This window comes from Pelodiscus sinensis, chromosome 3 (genome assembly GCF_049634645.1).
Source record: "Pelodiscus sinensis isolate JC-2024 chromosome 3, ASM4963464v1, whole genome shotgun sequence".
Taxonomy (NCBI): domain Eukaryota; kingdom Metazoa; phylum Chordata; order Testudines; family Trionychidae; genus Pelodiscus; species Pelodiscus sinensis.
Genome location: NC_134713.1, coordinates 125,354,478 through 125,380,242, shown reverse-complemented (window position 1 = coordinate 125,380,242; position 25,765 = coordinate 125,354,478). Strand labels below are relative to the sequence as shown.

General features: G+C 40.4%; 1 protein-coding gene across 5 annotated transcripts in view; it reads right to left on the bottom strand.

Moving 5' to 3' along the window:
- Positions 1 to 49: 49 nt before the first annotated feature.
- The window catches only part of MAP3K21 (mitogen-activated protein kinase kinase kinase 21), a 54,650-nt gene continuing 28,934 nt past the window's right edge, over positions 50 to 25,765 (bottom strand). For 4 of the 5 annotated variants that reach the window (XM_075924758.1, XM_006122045.2, XM_006122043.2 and 1 more), the window contains exons 3-11: positions 18,950 to 19,098; positions 16,498 to 16,673; positions 15,137 to 15,377; positions 12,997 to 13,119; positions 10,430 to 10,546; positions 9,732 to 9,882; positions 8,618 to 8,712; positions 5,391 to 6,179; positions 50 to 3,614 (exon numbers count right to left, since the gene is read on the bottom strand). In XM_075924758.1, coding sequence (XP_075780873.1) covers positions 3,190 to 3,614; positions 5,391 to 6,179; positions 8,618 to 8,712; positions 9,732 to 9,882; positions 10,430 to 10,546; positions 12,997 to 13,119; positions 15,137 to 15,377; positions 16,498 to 16,673; positions 18,950 to 19,098 — 2,266 coding nt within the window. In that variant the 3' untranslated portion in view covers positions 50 to 3,189. The remainder of the gene's footprint in view (positions 3,615 to 5,390; positions 6,180 to 8,617; positions 8,713 to 9,731; positions 9,883 to 10,429; positions 10,547 to 12,996; positions 13,120 to 15,136; positions 15,378 to 16,497; positions 16,674 to 18,949; positions 19,099 to 25,765) is intronic. The other variant, XM_006122044.2, reaches the window with a different exon arrangement.

Below are 25,765 nucleotides of genomic sequence, written 5' to 3'. Positions count from 1 at the left end.
CAGAAACACTTTAAAACATGTCGTAATTCCAAGAAGTCCAAGGCCAATATGCAATACACTAGCTACAAAATTTTATTTTAACATAAAAACATTTCAGTCATAAGGCTTTGTAAAACAGCATATCAAGTAGTTACCTTAATCTCTGCAGTGTAAGCACCTTGAAGTTATATGCTAACATGATCAGTATAAATTTACTACTTATTTGGTCACACTACTCACATGCATGACAATACATCTTTTAGCAGTTATACCAAATACAGAAGTAAAATAATTATAAATATATACCAGATTACCTTACTTGTAACAAAGGTATCTCTCTCTGGTAACATGAAAAAATAGAAATTGTGAACATATGGATTTAATCATCTTTATTTTTAATCTTTTCATTTTAGTGAAGACTGTCTTATAATTTTAAATTAGAGAAAACTGGAAAAAAGAATTATAAAACACTATATGCTATAGCTAAAAGATTGCATAGTAAAGCCAATTTGTTGGGGATGGCTTATATACATTCTTTTTCTTAGGATGCAACCTCTGAGTGGATAGCTCTTAACATTGTTACCATTCACTAATTCGGCCATGCCATGCCATTTCTTTTCAAGCAAAATACCCAATTGAAATCAAAGGGAGAGTTTTGGCTTAAAAACAAATCATATGATATGGATCACTGGTAAGGGAAAATCGTACAGCCCACAGTGGAGCATTTTATATTGGTTACTGATTATAAAATCTACGATGTACATTTTAACATTCGTAAGGAAGTAAAACAAAGAATGAACAAAAGTTTACAAAATATCACTATAGCACCTGAGATTTTTCTTTATAAAACCTAGTAGAGGTACCTGTCCGAGGAAGATAGTTGTACAATATAATCAACTCGATTTCTCTCAATATTATAAAAGGCACAATCTCTCCTGAAATAGTTTAAATAAACACTATATTTCAAAACTAACTTTCATCTTCAAAATTAAATACACTAAATTATACTTAAGAATTGATCCATGATTTCCACAAAGCACTGCATGTGTAATTAACTATGTAGTTTCTACATGAGAACCAATCATTACATTGCAAACGAAAGGAAAAAAAAAAAAAAAGAACCTCACCTATTCAAGAGTACCTGATAAAATTAAGCACACATTTAAGAATATGAGTTTAAAGCACACTGTATGGCATTTGTAATTTGCGGTAGCTAAGTTTTGAAGCATGCAGTATTCATACTGACAAACTTAACAGTATTATATAAGGTTTCTGAACATAAACAAGATAGAACAAAAATGCAATAATTTAATAACCTGCTATACATAGCCAACCAGTAGTTAGTCTGTCTTAAAATTTTTTGTAGAAATAATACTTTAAGGAAACGTTCTGTAATTTCCATTCTTCGTATTGTGAGCTTATTCTCAGGGAAGTAATGGCCATCTGTCCACTTCTCTGCAATGTGGAAAATGCATGCTTGACATTCTCCAATTCTTCTCTCCCACTTTCAACGCAACTAATACAGTGCACTATAGAATGAAAAACTCTGCTTTTTAATTCCTTTGTTTTGATGCTAGGTGCGCATGAATTCTGCTGAACAAGAAACCATCTAAACTCCCAGATTTAAGAATAAAAGACAAAGCATTAAACAAAATCCTCAAAAACAGGAAACTGTCTTGATAGGAAAGGAATGCTTTTTTCCTTTGTGTATATAGTTTTATTTCTGCAGCATACCCAAGTCTAAAAATGATACAGAAAATGTCTAGTTAAGACATCAAAATTTAAGAACTGCTCCTTAATTCTAATAATACTCCTCTTTAGCACTTCCAACAATTACTGGTAGTGTATAGATCAGACATCCCTACTTGGGATAATGAAGTTGCTACATGGTCAAGTTTAAGTACACTTCTCCCCACAACTCTAGAGTTATGAATTTGTTGGACATTTAGTGAGTGAAGTCAAGTGTATCAGGTTTTTGCTTTTTCATACCACACCTTATCATGAAAAGGGCCACCCCGGCCACATAATGAAAAACAGGCAGGGCTGACTTTGAAATAATAGACTAACAGTTTGCAATTGTGCTAGAAATTTAAACAGTTAATGGCACTGTCTCATTTTAAGAAAACCTTCTTTTAAAGGTATAGTAATCCAGAAATCCAGGCCTGCCAACGAGGAGGTGCAAGAGAAGGGAGGAGTTGCCCTGGGGCCCAGCGATTCAGAAGGGTTGGGGGCTCATGGCTACTGCTATTGCTCTGAGTGGCTCTGAGGGCTGCTGAGGAGGGAGGGGGAAGAGCTGTGGTGCAATGCGGACAGCACCGAGGGCTAACTGCACCCAGCCCTGCCCCTTCCAGCACAGAGCTGCCCCCCAACCTTGCCCAGAAGCCCAGAAAGTCTCTAGGCTTCCCCTGCAGAGAATTCAGTTTTAATCAAAGAATAATGATCACAAAGAATGCTCCTCTCGGTGCAAATATACCGTAGTATCAAAACAAAAACAAACAAACAAAAAAAAAAAGGTCAGAGCACAACTATTAATGTTCCAGTGTATCTTTACCTAATGGAATGTTGCTTCACACACAAACCTGCCCCCTCCCCCTGCAAGAATGACAAATACCTTTAACCAAATTCTAGTCACGAAACAATCAAGGGCAAAGCTATGCAAGTTCATTTGGTGGTGGTAAGTTATCCATATAACAGTCAATGCCAAAGAAAAAACAACTATGTGGGGTAAAGTGAGGAGAGCACTTCCACCCGGGCATCTTACCAAGAAAAATATCCCCACCATTCATAGAAGGCTGTTCTTGCACAAAGCTTTCTGGGACTTGAATGCAAATCCTCTGCATGTTAATCAGTCCTTTAATGTGAAAGAGAAAACAGAACACACCCCAAAAAGCAAGAGCTTTGGCTGAGAAAAGGTGTGATTTAGTGGGAGATAAGGGGAGAAGTTAATTTAACAATTCAAACTGTACTTATAGATGTATGTACAGCATATTCTTTCACAGCATTGTGCTTTTAAAGTTACAAGGTGGGATTTCAGTGAAAATTCAAGATAGGCATCGTTATACATTTTCCAAAGTTAGCTGCCCATTATAAAAAATTTTGGTAGTATTGGCCACAGTGTTTTAGAAAATAGTAGATAAAATATTAAATGTAAAACAGACTTAAGATTTTGTTCGCCTTAACAAAAGGCAATACTTTAAAAATGCAAGGCACTTAAGACAAAAATTCTCTCTCCAGTTCATATATAGAGGGCCGACAAGTTTTGCTCCTCATTCTACACAAAGGCACTGTGCAGTCTCTGTTTTGACCTTCCACATCAATATCAAGTAAGGAGGGCATGTGGGATTTAGTTCTGTCTGCAGTATCTGATATAAAGTTAACATTTGGACTTTCGTAACTTTCTAAATAGTCCACCTCTGCAGAGTCTGTGTTTATATTTTGTGGAAGAATCTGCCAAGGATCTATTTTGTTTCTTAGGGGAGAAGGTCGAGGCCTTGATAGAATATTGACTACTCTTTGCTTTTGAGGTGACACATCCTGGTGCATGCTTGTTTGTTGAGCAGCTGTAGACAGCGGAATCTCAGAAACTGGAAGTACTGGCAACATAGAGACTCCATCAGGTGAAGTGATTCCATTAGCTAGATGGAGGGAAAGATAAGACAGCATCAGATCACTTCTACTTTTGATTTCTTTAAAAATCTAGAAAACCACATACCACCGATAACAACTTTAGTGATACTACCTAAACTATTACTTGACCAAAATAAAACCTGTAGATGATATCATGAGCTTTCATACCCATGAAAGCTCATACCACCATCCACATGTTTTGTTAGTTTCTAAGGGTATGTCTAGACTGCATCCCTGTCAGCAGAGGGATGCAGATTAGGCAGGTCAACATTGCAAATGAGGCAGGGATTTAAATATCCTGTGCCTAATTTGCATAAAATGTCCGCCACGTTTTGCCGACTCAGCACTTTGTCGGCAAAAAGTGGCCGTCTAGAGGGGGATCTGTCGAGAAAAAAAGCCTTTTTTGACAGATCCTGTAAACTTCCTTGCAGGAGGCATAAGGGATCTGTCAAAAAAGGCTTTCTTTCTTGACAGATCCCCTTCTAGAGGGCCACTTTTTGCCAACAAAGCGCTGAGTCGGCAAAATGCGGTGGCCATTTTTATGCAAATTAGGCACGGGATATTTAAATACCTGCCTCATTTGCATTGTCGACCCGCCTAATCTGCATCCCTCTGCCGACAGAGGAATGCAGTCTAGACAGACCCTAAGGTGCTACTAGACTATTCATTATTCTTTAAGTTTTTCCAGTTACAGACTAACAGTTTTTTTCTTCACCAAAATTTCCTCTCGCCCCCTCCCCCTCCAAAATAGTTACATAGGCTGCTAGGAAGGAGTGGTGCCTCAAATGCAGGGCAGCCTTAGATAATGGTCTGATAGTCATTACGAGAAATTCTGTGTGCTGAAACTACTATTCCTGGTTGGAAGTTAAGGAAGCCTATTTCTCATCAGTCAGGGAGGCAGCATAATTCAATCAGCCTAACAGCAGGATGAATAAAGGTGAAAAGTTTGTTAAGTTTTGCCAAATCATTTTTAAGACACACACACACACAGGAAACCCTCAACTAGTAAGGGGAAAGATAAATTAATTTAAGGAATTTAAACCCCAAATCATATTGAAGAGCAATACTGTGTTCCAAAAGATGCTCTTCAAATGAAATAGGACAACACTATTATTAATAGTGAGTACAAAACTCATTATTTCTATTGCATGTCAGCAGATTAGAGAATAGGAATTTTCAGTTTGAATGTGTCTTAACAATAGCTTAAGAGTAAAATGTTTAGTGGGGCAGGACTCCTGTTCCAGTCAGGTAAGTGAAACTTGTAAAACCTGTTTCTCCTAAAGGGACATTACTAAAATGACACTAATGAATTAGTCTCTGTTGACCAATTGCTAAGCTACATTAAAGTAACAATTTCAGCATTTCCTTCAGCCATGTGAAGCTCTGATGCTACAACCTTTGTAGAAATACCCTCATTTCCCATCACACTTGGCAATCCAGTTTTGTTTTAAGAACTACAATATGGTAAGGCTATCTCAATGGATGACTCAGCACTAATTTTGCAAATTCCACTGACAGCAATGGTTTTGGTACATCCTACCGGGCTGTAGGTCACCACAGACTTCTATACAGTTGCTGAAAAAGTCTTAGATGAAGCTATTTTACTGAGTCATTAATGGAATTTATATTGTGCTTCAGCTGAAACACCTGTCCTCCCCATACACTGTGGGAAGATACTATTCCTGATAATTACTCATTATACATTTAGTAAGTTCTAATTCCACCAGATTTTCAATTTTGTTGATGCACTCTAAAGCATTTCTCTGCTATTCTATATTACTCACATGTGGGCTGGAAAGTATTTCCATCTGACATGGTTCGTCTGTGACCCAACCGTCTCAATTTGGATGAAGAGACATTTGGTATTTTTTCAGATTCTTGTTTCAGAGGAAGAATAGGAGACTGAGTCTTTAACATCACAGAATCAGTGGCAAGCACCTGTTTTACACTTTGTTCCCCCCTCTTAGTTGCCAAAATTTCAGATGAAAAGACCTCAATGGGAATGCTTCTATCACAATCACTGGGAGTGATGCTGACAAAAGCATCTTCACTGTCAGACTGAAGCAAGCATTTGGTGGAAAGGGAAGGCATAGAGAGAAGATTCACAGTATCTGCAGATGGACTTAATGATGGAGTATGCGTTTCCTCTTTTTTGGATTGCAATCTTGTGGGACTGGCACTTCTGCGAAACTTTGAGGCACGTTGAAATATTCCCTCCCGCTTCTTCTTCTCCTCCTTCGGCAACAGTTCATCTGGAACCTGCGATTTGTTTAGCTCTCTAATATCTAAGCCCAAAGCTATGGATGCAAGGAGGACAGTACATCCATACAATACGGAGTCAGTTTTCTTTTTCTGAAATGTTCTATTGAGACTGTTCGTAGGTGTCATTTGAGGAGTACTATTTGCAGAACTAGCAGAAGTTCCTTCTTCAAAGCTTTCATGTTCTACAGTGGTTTCTTCCTGATCATCCTTCCCCAGAGGTAGATCAATATAAGCCTGATTTGGCAACTTTATTTGCTTTGGTCTTTTTGCATCCAAACTTTCAGGGAAAAGTCTCTGTTCTGTACAAACATCTATAATGTAAAAATATTGGAAGGTACTTAAATATTGCAAAATATTTGGTAAATTTATTAAAATACACCACACACCCAGATATTATGTGTCTCCATTATTTACGCTTTTTGGAGGTTCAGCGGAACACAAAGGGTTAACTGTTAAGTCAGATTAAAAGTTTCCACAAATCAAAATCTATCCATACTCTTGTTATAACATCAAAATCTCTAGTAGTCAAAAGAATAAAAGTACAATTTTTCTACAAATACACTATTTTCAAAATAGAAAAACGCTATTTGAATTTACAAGAGAGTTATAAAATTAGCTATATATCATTACATTTGAAAAATTTGAAAGATTGACCCTTGCTTGTGAAAATCTAAACATCAAACTGTCTCTGTATCTCTACTGAGCACCCAGTGTACTATACATATTTCCCCAAGAGTATAAATACATATATTTTTGCTGACTTCCATTTTGCTTGTGTTGAAAAACTTAAATTGCAGCATATTTCTGTGAATAGATTATTGTGAGTAATATATATGATTTACATAGCACAGAATTATAGAATCATATATACCCACCCCATCTATATATGCGTGTTATGTCTGAAGGCTTTCATATATGACATGCTCAGGGGGGCTCTGAATTAAAAAAGCTTATATAAAGTCACTTATATAAAGTTCAATGGGCTATTAAGTCCACTATGAATAAATTTGATACTTCTAGCGTGTATGATGAAAATGAACAAAGTAGTTTTAGTTCTTTAGCTCATAGTGGAATAACAAATGAAGGTAAGCGATACCTGCAGATTGTGTACTGACTCCTTACGAGGCAAATGTGTAAAATAAGAGACTGGGTATTTATAATATGTGGTAGTAACTGCATAAGACGAGGCACACCGTAAAAATGCACGAACAGTTATTCTGTACAGTAGGGTAGGATGAGAGACAGTCAACAGTAAACACTGACTATTCAAATTAGTGTTTCAATCTCAAACTACTGAATGTCCTTTCTTAGATAGTCAAGCTTAATTATAATGTTTTGCAGCTGAGTTTCCAACCCTCCCCTACTCTACCCTGCCCCCCACAACTCTGATTTTCACCTGAATGGTCTAAATTATTCTTAACTTTTCAGAGCAAGTTAAAAGAAAAGGATTTTGTTTCTTTTTAAGGGGAGCCTTGGAAGTCCATCAGTTCTCAAACTGATCTTATTTAAAATAAATCTTTGAAAATATGGTTCTTGGGCTTTTTAAAATACCAAGAAAATAGTTTTAATTTAAATATTTCTTTGTCAAGTTAGCTAACTACATTCCAACATTATACAAGTGAATGAGAAAAGGAAAAAGATGTAATTTTTATTGTTCAAAGGTGTGGAAATTCTCAAAACAGACACAAAACACCTACATCTAATTTCCCTTTTTATAATTTTCATTTGCTAGATTTCATACAATATCTTCAAGTTTCCTTCTGTGTTGCTGCTATTTTTAACCTGAAGTATCTTAGTTAGTAAACACAAACACCTTTAAATGGGAAGTTTAGGAGAAGTCTATATGCTCATGGCCATAACAGACCCTGAACTGTGTTTGTGACCAGATACAGATCAGGCCTCAAAACTTGGGCATTCTATATGCAAGGCTGTAGATCATGAAAAAGCTTCTAATCAACAGACCAGGAAGCATAAGGATTGTAAAACTTAAAGTTTTCTATATTTTATGCACCTGAGGTATCTGTGACTTAAGCATACCTCCAAGATCTGCAAAATATTGAACAGAAGTTATAATATTATTGTGGCACAATCTGAATAGCAAAAGGAACTCTGGAAAGAGAGATCTAGGACTATACAATAGCTTTACTGACTATCAATGTGCAAAATAAGTCTTTGTAATTTATTTTTGAGATGTGAATGAAGAATAGCCAAAGATTTCTCCAAATAGCAGAAAAAAATTATTTTAAAGTCCCATAGTTCTAAGATTTCTGCCCTGATTTACACGCTTTCTAAAAATAACATTTCTTCTGGTGGAACACTAAGCACACAAATTTCAAAATGAAAAAGGATTTATTACTGAAATTGGATGGAAGCATTTCAAAACTGGTCCAAGGATGGAATTCTGTGTTACAACCCTAACTAAAGAGTTTTTATTAAAACTCAATTCTATAATTCTATTCAACTAAACATCAGGTCTGGTATGAAATAATTGGTGGTATGAAAAATGGTGATACTATGGAACTTTCTAGATTTCTCAACACAAAGGGCTACATTTCCAGGAAAAGTAGTCAAGACAGGCAATGATTTCTGAAATATTCTTTGCATAATTGGCATCTACATGTGTACACCTTAAACGTACGTACAGCTCAAAGGACCATTTGTGTGTTAAAATATAGAATGTGCATAGGAAATGGGGCCTTAATTCATATAATGTTATAGCAATTTCCATGAATTGATAACCAGCTCTTACCTTGGTCCACAAACAGCGAGGCTAATGCAACACCTTTCTGACTTTTCATTAAAATGGTTGACCAAGGATTATTGCCATCTGAGAGTGGTCTTACTCTGAAAACACAATGATTCTTTAGACACCATACAGAACATATTTCTATAACTTTGTAAAGGAGAATTAGAGGAAAATAAGGATCTTGAGTAATTTAAAAAAAAGAAGAGTACTAGTGAAAAGTTAGATAGCTGATTTCATCATTATAAAATTATATAAATTCAAAATTTTAAATATGTACTGCTCTTCTTAGTACAGGTTGAACCTCTCTAGTCAAGAATGATTTTAGTTAGCCACATGTCCACTTATCATGGGTGTGATCAAATTTCCCATGGTTTCATACAATTTGCTTACAGCACCAGTCCTGACTTTCAGTGTTCTGTGCTGTTATTTAACTCTAATTTACCCCTAACTGTCTTCTATGAACCCAGTAAGCAGTGGAAGTGCTGGTAATGCTGTTAGATAATATTGACCTCCTGTGGTGCAGCAAATTCTCTAGTTTGGCACCAGTCAGGTCCTGAGGGTACCAGATTATAGAGGACTATGCAGCACTTTAAAGACTAATAAGATGGTTTAATAGGTGATGAGCTTTTGTGGGCCAGACCCAGACTAGAGAGGTTTAACTTGTGGTAAAAAAGGAAATACTTCCTTTACCCTGCACCTAAACAGACTGAAATTCACTGCTGCAACAGCTATCGCACAAATAAATTATTTATTTTTCAAAAATAAATGAAATGACTGCCTGTATTGTTTCTTCATATTTCAGAATCCCAGTAATACCTGACTAACAGAATGGTGTTGGAAGGTGGTCACTGAAGCCACAAAGAATCAACATTATATCTCAGAGTGTCAGGCACTGTAAGGTAAATAACTGTTCTAACACCTCTGAGTCTTTGTCTACATACCTCCCAATTAGGACTACCAAAAAAAAATTCCCAGTCAATAAAATTAGTGTCTGAGAAATTCTAACTACAAATGACCTAGCTAAATAAGGGTTGCAGAACTACTCTCCCAAATCTGGCTTCCAATCTAATCAATATCAGTCACTGTAGTAAGTAAATATAAAATATAGCTGTCGTACCTCTCCTTACAATGTGTACGTTCCTTTGTTTGAATCGAGCTTGGTCCCCAAGTACAGCCTTTCTTCTTAAAGCTTCTTTTCACATCTTCAAATTCTTCTTGGTGGCAAGCTGTGCTTCTTCCCCAGGTTCTGTTGCTTTCATCGGAGGTTACTAGAGACAGATACAATCATCATCATCAGAATTGTTAATGACACCAGACAAATTTGGATTTTAGCAAAGCAGCATTCTCCAGTAAAACTGCATCACAGTAGTAAAATTAAAAAGGTGAAACTTAAAAATTGAGATGATTGTTTTTCCCACTGGTGCCAAAACACAAATTGTGTTGATCAAAATGATAAGCAAGCAAGGAGTAATTTGCAAACTGGCAAGAAAGGTGAAAATTAAAGACAAAGCAGCAAGAAATCTTATTTTTCATGCTTCTTAAAATTCAGTATCTTACATTAGGTAGTTCATGTACATGGGGCAGATTGAGCATTTACCAGTTAATATTTTGTTCAGTAGAATTTTTGATGCAATGATATCAAATTAATTAGAATATCTCAGTTACAACCAATTACTGTGGTTATGTTTCTCATTAATCCAAAATAAATATTTTATAATGGATATGTTCTGTTTAAGTGCTCAGTCTGTCACTTGATACAAATTCGTCTACAGAGTTAAAAGAACCAACACCCTTTACAATTTATTTGGATCTTGCCTTTTTTCACAACCCCACAGGAAAGTTCATATTCACTTGTGATATCTACATCTTGCTGGTATACATAGACACTGTGTCTTCGGCCATTAGCTGTATTTGTGTCTGCTTTGGAAATCACTGAGAAAAAAAATTAAAAGAATGCATACAGACTTTAGTAATTTTACTGAATTTGTGAAAGGAGGATTGATTCTTCCTTCTACTTGTTGCTCTAGTGCCAGAAACCCAGATCCAGAAAGGTTTAAAATGCCTTCTGAGAAGAGCTAAGCTGACAAAGGAGTAGAAGAAAGTGATTGGTCCCATAGTTTGCAGATAAGAATCAGATGAACAAATTCTTATGTCAGACCAGCCTCATGGAGATAAGTGGAAAAGTAAATTATCAACTTGCTCACAACCAAGATGGTGGTCCTGAGCTAAACAACATTAAATTTTGCCACAAAAGACTGCTTTTAACAAGGTAAAATTTAGATGGTTTATCATTCCATTATTTCCCACTCCTCCCCCTTACATCAATTTAACTAGCTCTGCACCACAGATGCTTGTCTTTGGAAAGATGTCACAACTGAATTTTCAGTTTCCTAGAAACTACTTTCAACTTACTGGTATTTTTTTTTAAATGAGTGTTCAGAAACAGCTAAATTCAAACTTATGACTAAATTTTTTTTACAATTAGCTAGGGTTTCTCTAATTTTTAAGAAATTTAGATTCAGAAGTTTGAAATATTTATGAACAAAGATGTGTAATCAAATAAGTAATTGCTAGATATTCTTGTTCAAAGTGCACACAGTTGAATAAATCTCTGAGTGAGGAAGCTCTGAAGTTTAATCAAGATAATCAGTTCTGGAGGAAGGTATTTTACACAGAGTGATTTACAGAAGGATGTGGAAATTAAGTTGCTTCAGTCAAATATACTCAAAAGATTAGAGAACTTTGGTTAGAAGCTTGGGAATCCAAACTCAAAATTAGAATGTATGACATCTGTGGGAGACTTTTAGTGTAGTACAATAATTATGGTTCTATAAAGAACATTTGCTCAGTTAAACTCATATATTTAACTCCACACAGGCATATGAATCTGCACCAGTGGATCTCCTTCCATGACAGGGGACGGAGTTGGAATGGTTACAAATGCAAATTACTTTCGGCACATTTAAAAAAAAAAAAAAAAAAAAAAAAAAAAAATCAAGATTTTAGAGCTGGGCTAATACCTGAAAAAATACTTTGTTTCTATGCTGGGTGCCACAGACCTCAACAATTAAAAGCAATCTTATTTCAATATTTTTGGTTTTATGAGATATACCATTAGAAAAAATAAGTTTTGCCTTACCAAAATTTTAAAAAGCTGAACAGAATATTTGAAAGAGGGTATGTGTAAGTGTAACCAGGACAGGTAATTGTGGCTCCACCTACAATTACAGAGAATCTGAATCCCAAAAACATTTCAAGTAATCTGCTTTGTTTCATTTTAGCTTAAAGGACTTCTATCACTTGACAAGTTGTGACTGTCAAATTAAGTTCATGATTAAGTTTACTAGAGAAATGCTTACAAGGTTATGAAGCTGAATATATATTAAATCTAAACCAACAAGGCAACACTTCAAAATTCACATATTAACAAGGTAGATTTAACAAAAGTTAATTTCTCTTCACGGAAATTATTAAAAAAAAGGGAACATTATCCACACTTACCATACTAATTTTGAACAGATTAACCTCACAGTTCTCTTGCTGCTATCTTCAAGCAATCTACACTGGTACTTTACAGCACTGTAATCTTCTGGTTCAGGGGTGTGAAAAAACACCCCCCTCCTTCCTGTGCACAGCAAGTTACAGTGCTGTAAAGTGCCAGGGTGAACCAGACTACAGTGTAGCTACTCCCCTCATGGGAGGTGGTTTATAAGTGTGCTCTGAGGGCTCTCTCCCAGCGCTCCTGTTGTAGCCACACTTTAAACCAGGGGTGGGCAATAATTTTTGGCCAGGGGCCACTTCAAAAATGTTTGATGTGGCCCCGGGCCACACCAGAAGGGTGGGGCCTAAAATGGAAGGGGCGGAACCATGATGCTTTCGGGTTTCCCCACCCACAGACCAGGATTGGTCTTCGGGTGAGGCAGGCTCTTTACCTCCCTCCCCCCACTAAGCACCCCATGTCTCTGGGCAGGGCGGAAAGAGGCTTTGCACACTCCTTCACCCCCAGGACAATTAGGGCCTGGGGCGGGGGAAGTGAACAAAGTTTCCTCCGCCCTGCCAGGAGCACGTAGCATTTTGAAGTGCCACATGCTCCTGACCAGGAGGAAGGAGACTTCATGCGCTCCCCCGCCCCCAAGTCCTGATTAGCCTGGGGGCAGGAGAAGCATGCGAAGTTTCCTCTGCCCTACCTCTGACATGCAAGTAATGCGTGGCACTTGATTAAAAGAAAATCTTTCAATCAATTCATTAAGCTTGTATAGGAGCCCAATCATAGTTATTTTCTTTATATCCACATGGAAATTATTCCTTTGCAGAGAACCCATGTAAAATGAATGTGTTCAGAATGGTTAAAAGAATAAACTGAAGTGGTGATGAAAACTTACGCTGTATAGCTCGAAGACGAGGAATTATTGTGGGACTATTTGGTGGACTAGAGCTGTTACTGTTTAAGCTTCTTCGTTTATCCAAATTAGGGGAAGCTTGCACTGTTATTTTGTGCTGGAAATCTGTTGTGAAGAAAGCAACACAAGGTAAATTCCACTGTTCTAAACAAAGGTACCCTTTAAAAGACTATATTATTGTATTTCTTCAGTATTACATAAATATAAATTTCGTTGTGGGTAACTGCTCTTCATTAGACAAGACTTCTGTAGTAACAGAAAAATTATGATATTACAGGTGTAGTTACTGGTTTGAGCTTGAATCATGCTGGTAGAATTTTACAGCTTCACTCTTACCATTTAATGGGCTTTTGGCAGGCATCTGAAATTAATTTGGTGGTTCAATGGGAGCTGAACTAAGAAATGTTTACATTTCTTACAATTCTTACAAGTGAATGAGCAACCTTGCTGGTGCTCAGATTCAAAAAAGTTAAAATCTGAACAGCTATTTTGTTTGCTTTCAGAGTGATTTTTATAGGTACCATTTGAGACAGGTTGGCATGGCATTGTGGGGAAGAGACTGTATTAGTGCTGTACCTAATATGGTGATAGCTTCGTACCCTTACAAATACTTAATTAACACACAGTAATGCAAATGCAATGGCATGATTCTAGTCACTAACATTGTTTTTTCACCACTTCCCACAGTCCTGCAAAGCCTACAGTGCCATCTAGTGACAATGTTGTTATTAATACAATGCCACTGAGGAACAGACATTTTGTCACTGATGCCTGTAGAAACAATAACTTGATAAAACAGCAAGGTAATAATCCACTCAGGGTTTAAGATGCCACAATGGTCACCTTTTTCACACACCTATGAAGCCTGAAAACACATGCTGAAGTGAACTTCTCTTTAGCTATTCCTACATTTTTATGCACTACACACAGCATGGGCACACATACCCCATACCAACACTTGTTTTTTCTGCTCACCGTTCTTACCAGTCAAACACTAAGGAAGATAAGTGTGGTCAACAAGACTGCTGGTTAATAAAATCAATTATCTACAATGCTGCCCTCAACCCAGCGGTCACTTTTTATTTTGCCTTCTACAAAATGGTTTATCTATTGCATAGTTCCAATACTTTAAGTATATGTCAACTGACCTTTCTGGAAGGAAGAGTGATTCAAATTTGTTTCCCATAATCTGGGAAAGATTACCACTACTACATTTACAATGTTTTGACATAATTAAAGTAACTGAATAGGGTAGAAAAATTAGGGATGTCAGATATCAGGTAATTGAATAGCTGTGTAACTGCAAGAATTCCTGTCCGTTACACAACTATTCAATAGTCCCCGGGGCAGGGCCGGTGCAATCTGGCCCTACTCCCAGGGAACCCCTGCCACCCCTGCTGTATCAGAGGCAGACGCAGTCCCTGTCTGAGGGAGTCTGAGCTCCCTGTGGACAGAAGCTGCTGCAGCGGGGAAGGGAGACTCCCATGGAGCAGTTTCTGTCCCCTGCGAGCCTGATACAGCACCACAAGGGAGGGAGGCTCCCCCCAAGCATAAGCTCCTGCCTGCCCACTCTCCACCCCTCACCACCTCTGTGGGAGACAGCAAGGGTGGGGACAGGTAGCTCCGTAGAGCTAGCATGCACAGCCATATGTATTGGTTCATGCCTGCATGCGCCCTTCCACACCCTGTACTGGTGCATCTGATAGACAGGCAGCAGCGCGGGGGGGATGGAGGGAGAGGAGAGGACAGGGGAGGGAAGGGGAGGGGAAGCGGTCTGTGGGAGCTGATACATGTGGGCACGCATGTACCGGCTCCTGCCTACTCCCCTCACCTTCCAAGCTGGAGGGAGAGCGTCTCCCTTGTCTTCATTAAAAATGAGGAACATATTGCAAACTGATATATTTGAGAGTCCTGATTTTATCCTGTAAAGGATATTTAAAAGAAAAAAATCTATTTTAATAGCCAGCACATGTACTTTTAGCCTAGAAGTTCAGAGACCATGCTGCTGAATTAGGCATCTTCAGGTAACATACAAGGTCCACATGTTTCAGACAGGGGTCTTAATCTGAATATTTAGCTGTAAATAGAAGATTTTGTACAGCAGAAAAGAAAATTTTCAAACCTGAAGGCAAACTAATTCTATGTCCATCTTTAAGTTTTAACCGGCTCTTTTTAAACTTTCCCTTCCTCTTCTTCACATTGGGCTTCTCTTGATTTAACTGGAATATCAAAATATTCAGCTCACGCTCCAGTACATCAATCTCACGTTCTGCTAACTGCTGCTCACGCCGCTTTAGTAATTCTTCCTGAGATTTCTGCTGAAGAGCAGCTCTTGTCAGCTCCTCTTCTCGTGAACACAGCTCCTGAAAATGAGATTTACAGAGATGTAGGTAAATCACAATGTGATTCTTCCTGTTATTCATCTATTTAAAATATAGCACTGAATTGCATATCCTTTATGAGTTTCTTGACACACTATGTATGGATCCTTTATGCCAACGTATCACCACATACTCTTCATTCCTCATTTGTGTCCATTTTTTCTATTAACATTACGCAAAGTCTACAAAGCACAAATTAAATGGGTTTAAAAACTGGATCACAAAAATTACTTTTAAAATGTGGATTTATCATTCAATTGAGGCACTTCTAACAGTCTCACTCTGCATAATGGTCAATATTTTTCCTTTCCAGACTGCAATTGTGTTTGAACATTTGATTTTGTTTTTAATTTAACATGTAAATGTATTCTAAATAAAAGCCTTACTCCCTCAGCACCTATGTGTTTCAGAAACTGCTCCACTTTTTCATACTAATGAAAGTATAATCATGATCATTTGCACACATCTGGTTCAAAAGCACAGAAAATAACTGCATATAAACTAGAGAATATTTGTTTGATTTGATTTTGATGGGGGGAGAGCTTATACCTTTCTAAAGGCCCACCATAGTCCTACTGTTTGGGATAAAATCACTCTGACCAACACCAAGAAGTTAAATTTCATGTTATGCTTAAATTTTCAGACCCAGACTCTTTGACCCTGCTATATGCAGACCTCAAAAGAAAAGGAACATTCATCAATTCATAATGATGCCACTGGTCCCTCTCCAGAATTGAGTTCTTATGCAGTTACTTTATTTCTGAAATTAGGGAAAGAAAGGGGAAAGTAGGCATATTCACAACTTGAGATGAACTGGGTAATAGCAGTTACCAGGTCTTCAAACTTCTTCCAGAAGATCAACATATTTCAATAAATATAATTTAGAACATTTGTGAGAAATAAAAACATCCAAAATTAATTTGGAGTTTACTTACGAAGAAAACCTAAGTCTGTCTTTACAATGCACTCATACTTTTAATTTTGGGAATGCTACCAGGAATTCCAAACCCACCTACTGCTTTAAAAATACAGCAGCTCTCAAACTGCCCTATTCTCTTCCTGAAACTACAGCATTTGCAGATAGGAAAAAAATGTCACTCACTTTTTCCTTGGTTCTTAGTTCATTGAATATCTGATGAATTTCCAATTTCCAGTCATCTTGCATGGAGTGGAAGGATTCTTGAGGCATCTCAGCCATAACTGCCCCCTCAATGGCAGTAAGCTGTTCAAGAATTAAGGCAAACGATGGTCGGATGTGAGGATCCTGCTCCCAGCATTCTAAAATTAATCAAAATTCCATCAGTTCCGCTATTCATAGAACCTTATGGGGATTATTTACACAATGTATAAATTTTAAAATACTCGTTATTTATTCTTCAAAGTTCTAATGCTGCTTACTCCCTTCCCTGAGAATTGCCTAATTTTATCTTTGCTGGTATAGGCCATGCTTACCCTACAGTACACATCAAAATGTTACACGATGCCAGATTTTTCCGAGATAACCTATTTTCCAGATGCTACGTAGCAGAACTGCCAGTACCAAGTAATTAAGATTATTGAGCTAATACCCCCCCGAAAATCCATTAAGACACTCCAGCATTAATGCACAGCTGTCAGAGTCCCTGATCTCTCTGTGGAGAAGGAGGGAGAAGCCAACAGAACCTTTGGCAGTCAAAAACATGTATGAAGTAACAGCTAGCAATTTCCCTTCCCCTCCCCACACCACCACGATTTCAGTCATTTTGGTTTTGTATTTTACAACTTGTACAGTCTACATTTGGGTGGACATTATAGCTACTGAAGTATAAAAGACAAGAAACCACAAGAATACAAAGAAGATTACAGAAGATAATTGAACCACTGATTAAGGTGCTGTATCTTTTGAAATGATATGGTATATTGTAGTACAGGCAGTCCCCGGGTTACGTACAAGATAGGGACTGTAGGTTTGTTCTTAAGTTGAATCTGTATTTAAGTCGGAACTGGCGTCCAGATTCAGCCGCTGCTGAAACTGACCAGCGGCTGACTACAGGAAGCCCGAGGCAGGGTTTCTCTGCCCCGGGCTTCCTGAAAGCAGCTGCTGATCAGTTTCAACAGCAGCTGAATCTGGACGCCTGTGAGAGAGCAGCTGGGGTGCTGCCGGGTATGTCCCTGCAGCGCTGCACCTCGGCGCTGCCGGGACCAACCCGGCAGCACCCCAGCTGCTCTACCCGAGGTGTCCCCAAGTCAGCTGCTGCTGAAACTGATCAACGGCTGATTCCAGGAAGCCCGGGGCAGAGCAACTCTGCCTCGGTCTTCCTGTAGTCAGCCGCTGGTCAGTTCCAGCAGTGGCTGACTTAGGGACGCCTGGGGCAGAGCAGCTGGGGTGCTGCTGGGTTGGTCCAGTAGCGCTGCTCCTCGGCGCTACTGGACCAACCCAGCAGCACCCCAGCTATTCTGCCCCAGGTGTCCTGGTTCAGCCGCTGCTGAAACTGACCAGCAGCAGCTGAATCAGGACGCCTGGGGCAGAGCAGCAGGGGTGCTGCCAGGTTGGCCAATAGCGCCCAGAGCGGCACTGCGGGACCAACCGGCAGCACCCCAGCTGCTCTATCACAGGCGTCCGGAGAAAAGCCTGGTCTGCTGGGGGGGGGGGGGGGGGGGGGAGAGGTGTACTAGCTGCGCCCCCCCCCCCCCCCCCCCCAGCAGACCAGGGAGACGCATGAGGCGGACCGAGATGCACCGTGGTCCCGCCGTCCGGGTCTTCCACGGCTTTGCTCCGCATCTCCCTGGTCTGCTGGTCTCCAGCAGACCAGGGAGATGGGGAGCAAAGCCACGGATCACGCGGGCAGCGGGACAACCCAGATGTGCCGCGGCTGTCCCGCTGCCGGCGTCCTCTGAGGCTTTGCTCCCCGTCTCCCTGGTCTGCTGGTCTCCAGCAGACCAGTGAGACGCTGAGCAAAGCCGCGGAGCACGCGGGCAGCGGGACAGCCAAGACGCGCCGCGGCTGTCCCGCTGCCGGCGTCTTCCGAGGCTTTGCTCCCCGTCTCCCTGGTCTGCTGGAGACCAGCAAACCAGGGAGATGGGGAGCAAAGCCTCGGAGGATGCCTGCAGCGGGACAGCCGCGGCGCGTCTTGGCTGTCCCACTGCCCGCGTGCTCCGCGGCTTTGCTCAGCGTCTCCCTGGTCTGCTGGGGGGAGCTCCCCCCCAGCAGACCAGGGAGACGCGGAGCAGCTTTTCTCGCCCCGGAGGACACGGGTGGTGGGACCGCGGCGCATCTGGGAGTCCCGCCGCTCCCGTCCTCCTGGGCGAGAAAAACCCCGTTCGTAACTGCGGATCCGACGTATGTCAGATCCGCGTAACTCGGGGACTGCCTGTATTGCATGGCTTACTCTGAAATGTGTTAAAAATGTCTTAGTGCTGGATTACCAAGAAAGGGAAAATCACTACTGGATACGGAATTAGCACAGTATCAAATGAAGTGTTTGCGTTGTGTAATTATTATACATCATAAAAAACGCATAAGATATCCTGGAAGGAAATATGGTTTAATAAGTAGAGAGAAGCAGCATAGGTACCTTTCATTAGTTTAGCAAATGGTTCAGGACAGGTGGATGGAATGGGCAAAGTAAGCTTATTGACAGCTACTCCGTAAGCCACAGCAAGACCATCAATGCCACGGTAAGGAACTTCTCCTGTAAGCAGTTCCCACAGCAACACTCCGTAACTAAAAAACCAAATTTTTACACAGTTAAGTATATCTTCTGAATATTGACATACAGTTTACTCAGGGACAAACAAGTCAGTACTCTGCACACTATATAGTTCCACAAAGAGAGGACGGTCTCTCTCCGCTCTTTGTCACGATCTTCAGGGGACTATTCCCCCTTCATCTGCGATTTTTTTCTCCCATAGCAATAAGTAAAACTGGATACGCTGGGCAAATAAGCGGGCTATTGAAACCATACCCTATCTAATCACTGTCACTTACCTGCCATCAAAACCAGCAAAACAAAACTATTTAAAAATACTTTAGTTGTAGACTTTTTTTTTTAAACTTGGATGCCTCCACCATGTAAACCTTGATGGGAAAGGAAGAGGTTAAGAACAAATGAGAACCAAAATGTTCTACCTCAAAACAATGAAGTAGAAAACTTACCCAAGGACAATTTATTTCAATGTATACACTTTATTGAAAGATTAAAAACAGCTTCATTTGAGAATTGAAATGTCTGTATCCCTACAGCATACTGCAGAATGAGCCCCTAACTTTTTTCCCTTTGATAAAAAGGTACAGCAGGATTAAGACATGATAATATATTCATTTTTGCTGGGCTGGGTAACAGAAAATATTGCTACAGTCAAAGGGAAGAAAGAACTCCTAAATTTTAAGGAACAGATTTATCTCTGACTGTGTGTCAGGTATCAATACACCTGTTACTGTCAATACACTTGTCACTGTGAATTAGACTAGCCAAAAGAAATTCAGAAACAAATTCCATCCTAAAATTTAAATTATTTCAGTCTTTTTACTTCTTAGAACTCCAGTAACCTTTCTTGCATTAAGCATATTTAATAGTTGCTGGCTCCCAGGCACTACCTGAGTAGTGTCCCCTTGCATTAGTATTATACAGAGAAGTATACAGTTTATGCCCTTTAGAGCTCAGAATTTAAGTAAACAAGAGACACACAAGATGGGAAAGAGTATAACACACAAGCAAGGTAAAGAATGCAAATGTCATGTTTGTTCGACAACTTTTCTAGAGGTGGCTTTACTTCAGAGAGGACAAGGCAAAAAAGCTCAAGTTGTTCTTTATTTGCAGTTTCCATTTCAAAGGCCAAAAGTAGTTAAAATATATCAATACAGGATTACATTTTTAGAAATTTCATCAAATTCATGTGAGTGAATGAGATAAAAATTAACTTAAAACTTTTAATTCAACAAAGAAGGAGTTGATTTGAACAAGGTGGTACATTACGGTAAGTGTTAAGTCACCCTCGATCTCCAACCCAAAGATTAATTCTTGAGCACCCACAACAACTAATGATAGTTTCAGAGGGTGACACTATCGATTTATTTATTTTCTGAGTGCTGGGTGGCTGGGCTGTGAACTCCAATTTGGCCAGGTGAGACATGTCTCTCAGTTTGGCGCTGTAACCCTTAACTCTTTTCCAAGCTGAAAAGTTGCTCCTTTATTACTCTCTATGCATACGGAAACTGTCTCATACACCTAATCATTTCTATTGCCTTTTTCTACACCTTTCCCAATTCCAATATATCTTCGAGACAGGGTGATCACTTCTGCACGCAGTATTCAAGATGAGGACCTACCGTGGATTCATAGAGGCATCTATTTATGTGGACACACCTCTCAGGCTGTCTACCACAGTGCTGTTTCCTGAGCACAAAGCCTTCCACATTTAGGCAACTCTCATTAGTACAGAACACAGCTCATCATCTCCTCAGCAACACATGCACATCTGTCCTCCACACTCTACACTGGTTTCCCAATGAATTCAGAATCAAGTTCAAGTCTCAGTCCTTATCTTCAAGGTACTCAATGGACTGGTCTCAAGATACCTAGATTTCCTATGCTCTGGAACAGATATCAAAGTCAACAACTCCTCAGGAACAGTCAAGCTCTTTACAGTAAGGGTCAAATTTGTTTGTGCAGTAGAAGAAACTTTCTTCAACGTCACCCCAGGTCTGTGGAATGAACTCTCCCAGGAACTAAAATGCATCATAAACCTTGCCACCTTCTGCTCCAAGTGCAAGACTAATTTCTTTGACCTTGCCTTCTCTAACTTGTATAGTTAAATAGCAAGTTACATAGCAACTTGTAGAGTTAAATAATAAAAACCAAACCTAAATCATTGCGAAAAGACATTTTAATTGCACATGCTTCTATTCCTGGGGATGCCGCCACAAGAACACCATCTGCAACATGCAGTCAAACTGCTTGATGCTCTACACGAAGGTGCTCAGATACTGGACAATTAATCTTGTTTAAGAACATATGTAGAGTACATATACTTGGACTTAGTACTGCATGACGGAGTGATATTATATAGCGCTAGGGATCTGAAAGGTTAACCAGTAAGCATCCCCCTTAACAGGTGATACTTACCAGTTTCTGTTAACCAGTGGGGGCTGGAGCAGCTTCTTGCCCGCTGTGGATTTCTCCAGCCCCACGAGGCCTGCCACAACACGGGCTGCTCAGGGCGTCTGGAGCAGCTCTTGTTTGTGGGGGAGAGGTGCTAGCGCTTTGCCGGCAGCAGCTCCTGTCCATGGCAGCCCTGCACTGGAGGCTGCTCCAGGCTGGCTGCAACACAGCCAGTCTGAGCAAGGGGTCTGGGAGTGGGACCCCCATGGGTTAGGGGGTGAAGCTGCAAGATCCCACCTAGTCAGTTAAACATTAGGCTAATGTTTAACCAGTTAACTCATTAACTGGGATTTTACATCCCTATATAGTGCTAAGGTGTTTGTTTTTTTTAAAAAATTCAATAAAGCACGTAATATGAATTAAGAAATGGCTAATCGAGAAGTCTCAACCAGAAGCTGTTGATGGGGAGTCATCACTAAACCTGAGTGTTTCTAGTGAGCTTCTGCAGGGAGCAACTAAAGCCCCACACTATTGAGTATTTTCACCGATGACTGGGAAGTAAATATAAAATCGTTACTGATAAAATCTGTCAATGACAAAAGATTGGAGGGGTGGCAAATAATTATGAGGACAGAACGGCCCTGCAGAGAGATTTGGATTCAAAACAAAATATGTTTTAATACCTCTAGGAACAACAAATGGAGGCAATACTTAGAGCCCTGAGCATATATAAATGTTCATCCGTAAATATAAATTGGTATCTGTGAAACTACAGAGGTTTCCCAGGAACCACAGCAACAAAAGGAGCAGAACATGGAGCCATCACTCCTAGGAGCCAGTGCTCCATGCAGGTCACAGCTCCTCTAGCACAACTGTACCACCCCAGCCCAGCCCAGCCCAGCCTCCGTCCCTTCCACACAGCTATATGCATCTCCTTTCTACCTCAGAGGGTGGGGATAGGGGTGCACACCTATGTAGGACGAGCTGCCAAAATGAGGCGCAGTGGCTCCACATTCTGCTCCTTTTGCTGCTGTGGTTCCCAGGGGAGCCTTGCAGTTCAGCAGATACCAATTAAAATCTGTGGATATCTGCCTCTATGGATAGAAATTTGTATCTGTGTAGGGCTCTAATGATATCTACCAAATAGAGAGCTGCATCCTGGAAAGCGGGGACTTGGAAAAGGATTTAGGGTCAGAGAAATATAGGGCTGAACAAAACTTCGAGAGCTTACCCAGACTATCCCCCGCTGCTGAGGCAGAACCAAGTATACCATTTGACTATCCCTCACAAGTGTTTTTAAAAAACCTCAAACAGTTCAGATTTCACAGCCTCCCTTGGAATTTAACTACCTACATAGTTAATGAAAACTTTCTAATATCCAAGTGAAGTTTCCCTTGCTGCAGATTAAGTCCATTACTGCTTTGTCTACCTTTAGTGGAGTGGGAGCACAATTAATCACAGTCCTCTTTATAACTGCTCTTCACACATCAGGTCCCTTCTCAGTCCTCTTTTCCAAAACTAAACATGCCAGTTTTTTTTTTAATTTTCTTCATAGGTCAGGTTTTTCTAAATCTTTTATCATTTTGTTCTTTCTTTTGGACTCTAATTTGTCAACATCTTTTTCACTGTTTGGTGCACAAATTACTCCAACTGGTGTACCAGCACTGAGCAGAATAGGACTGTTACCTAACCTCCAGTATCTTATATACTCCTGGTAATGCACCCCAAGAACGGTTAGCTTTTTTTGGATTATATTCTATTTGTGATTGAAAATAAACCTGAGATCTTTTCCTGAGGTACCATGTCAGTTATTTCCCATTTTCTATTTGTGCATTTGATTATTCCTTCCAAAATGTAAGTTGAACCTTTCTGGTCCAGGACTCTCTGGTCTGGCATGTTGCTGGACCTGAGCACCTCAGCATGTGGGAGCCTGTCAGCAGAAGGGCTAACAGTGGGGAGCCCAACCCAGGTCAGGAGTAGAGGGAAGCCTGGGAGCCAGGGCCAGTGGCCAGGATGACTTGAAGGCTAGCAGCCCCTCAGGTTGGCAACAATGGGGCTAGAATTGACCTACCATGGTCCAGCAAACTCTCTCATTTGGGACCAGTCAGGTCCCAAGGGTGCCGGACCAGGGAGGTCCAACCTACAATTTGGACTATCACATTTCATCTTGATTTCACACCTATTCTCCATCTTGTCAAGGTCATTTTGAATTCTCATCTTGTCCTTTGAACTGCCTGCAACCCCTCAGCTTGGTGCCATTCTGTACATTTTATAAGCATGCTTTCTACCCCATTATCCAATTAATTAATAAAAGTAACAAAAAACTGAACTTGAGTTTCCGTTGTGATACTATGGCAAAAACGGCTATTGTGATCCTTGGATGTATAAATGTGAGTTATCAGTAGCTTATAGGGAAGTGATTTTACCTCCCCTTATGGGGCTGGTGAGACCAATACTAGAATACTGCATTTCAGTTCTGGTGTCCATATATTAAAAAGGAAGTTGAAAAATTGGAAGCAGTCCAAGAAGAGCCACAGAAATGGTTGAAAGGCAGGGGGAAATGCTCTACGATGAGAATTAAAGAGGTCACTATTGATTTCTCAAAAATACAGACATACCTTGATTATGATTTTTGAATATTTCAATTGGACAAAACACTGGGTATCAAGTAGGGATGTCAACTCTCTCTCTCTCTCTCTCTCACACACTCACACACACACACACACACACACACACACACGTTAATCTTGCTGACTATTCTCATTCTCCCCCCCCCCCCCCCCCCGAACCAGAAGCAGCAAGGCGGGGAGGGAAAGAGCAGGAGCTGGTGCCCATGAGGAGGTAGCTTAAAATACGGCTCCCCAAATGGCACCAGAACTACCTGCCCTCCTACCCCCATGCTGCTGCCTCTGATAGAGAGGCAGCAGTGTGTAGGGTGAGGGAGTAGGCTGGAGCCAAAAGGCATGGGTAGTCAACTTTCGAGACAGCTTCCCACACCTATCAGTTCTACAGACCCACCCCTTCCCCTCTCCCCCACAATTGCTGCCTCGTACAGAGGCGGGGGCCCAAGGCAGGAGCCAGTGCTGGGGGGAGCTAGCTTAAAAGCAGTGGAGGCTGCTCTGCATGCCATGAAGCATGAGCCTGCCATGGGCAGAAGTTGCTTTGTGGCAGCAGCATCTGCCCACAGCGGATCCAATCTCCCCATGAACAGAGGCTGCTCTGCATCCCACGGAGCGGCCTCTCTCCATGGGAAGCTCGAGTGCCTCATTCAGAGGGACTGCTGCCACACTGTGCTGCTGCTTTTGTATCAGAGGCAGCAGCACAGGGCAGCAGGTCCCCAAGGGGAGCTGGTTTTTGAACCGGCTCCCCTCATGGACTGGCTTCACCTGCCATCCCATGCTGCTGCCTCTGAGCATGCGGTGGCAGGGAACTCCCTGGGAATGAGGCCGGCAGTGCTCTGGTTGCCAGCACTGCCCCTGGGAACTATCAAACAGTTGTGTAACTGATAATATTTTGTGTAGTTAGATGACTATTCAATTACAGCATATCTAACATCCCTAGTATCAAGGGATTATTAATTTAGTGGGGAAAGAACAAGAACAAAAGGCTAGAAGCTGAAGCCAAACAAAATCAAGTTAGAAACTGCTTTTATTTTTTACTGAGAGTGTGTGTTAACTACCAGAACAACTACCAGATCAAGTGATGGATTCATCATATCTTGATGTCTTGAAATCAAGAGTGGATGCTATACTAGAACATATATTTTAGCAAACAGAAGTGATTACTGAGCTCAATACAGACATCACTGAGGGTGCATCTACACTGCACCCTTAGCTCAAAATAAACTATGTAATTTGAGCTACGCAAATTGCATATCTTATTTCAAGTTAATTTCAAAATAGATTTCGTAATTTGACACTGTCCACACCGCCAAATTTCAAAATGAACCACTATTCCGAAACATTCCTTAATCCTTGTGGAACGAGGTTTACAGAAATGTCAGTACAGCGAGCCCGTTATATTTCGAAATAATAGGCTTGTTTCAAAGACGCGGAATAGCTATTTTGGGATACAGGAAGTATCCCAAAATATCGCCGCAGAGTAGACATACTGTTTCTCGCCATAGAATGTCATTAAGGGTAAGTCAGACTAGGTGATCGAATGGTCCTCTTTGGCCTGCAGTTCTTTGAATCTATGTAACCCTGTTCTACACATGCCTGTATCAGAACTCTTCTCCTCCCCCCAATGTGGAGGTTTGGTGCAGTGGTTGGGTGTGTCAGGATTACAGAC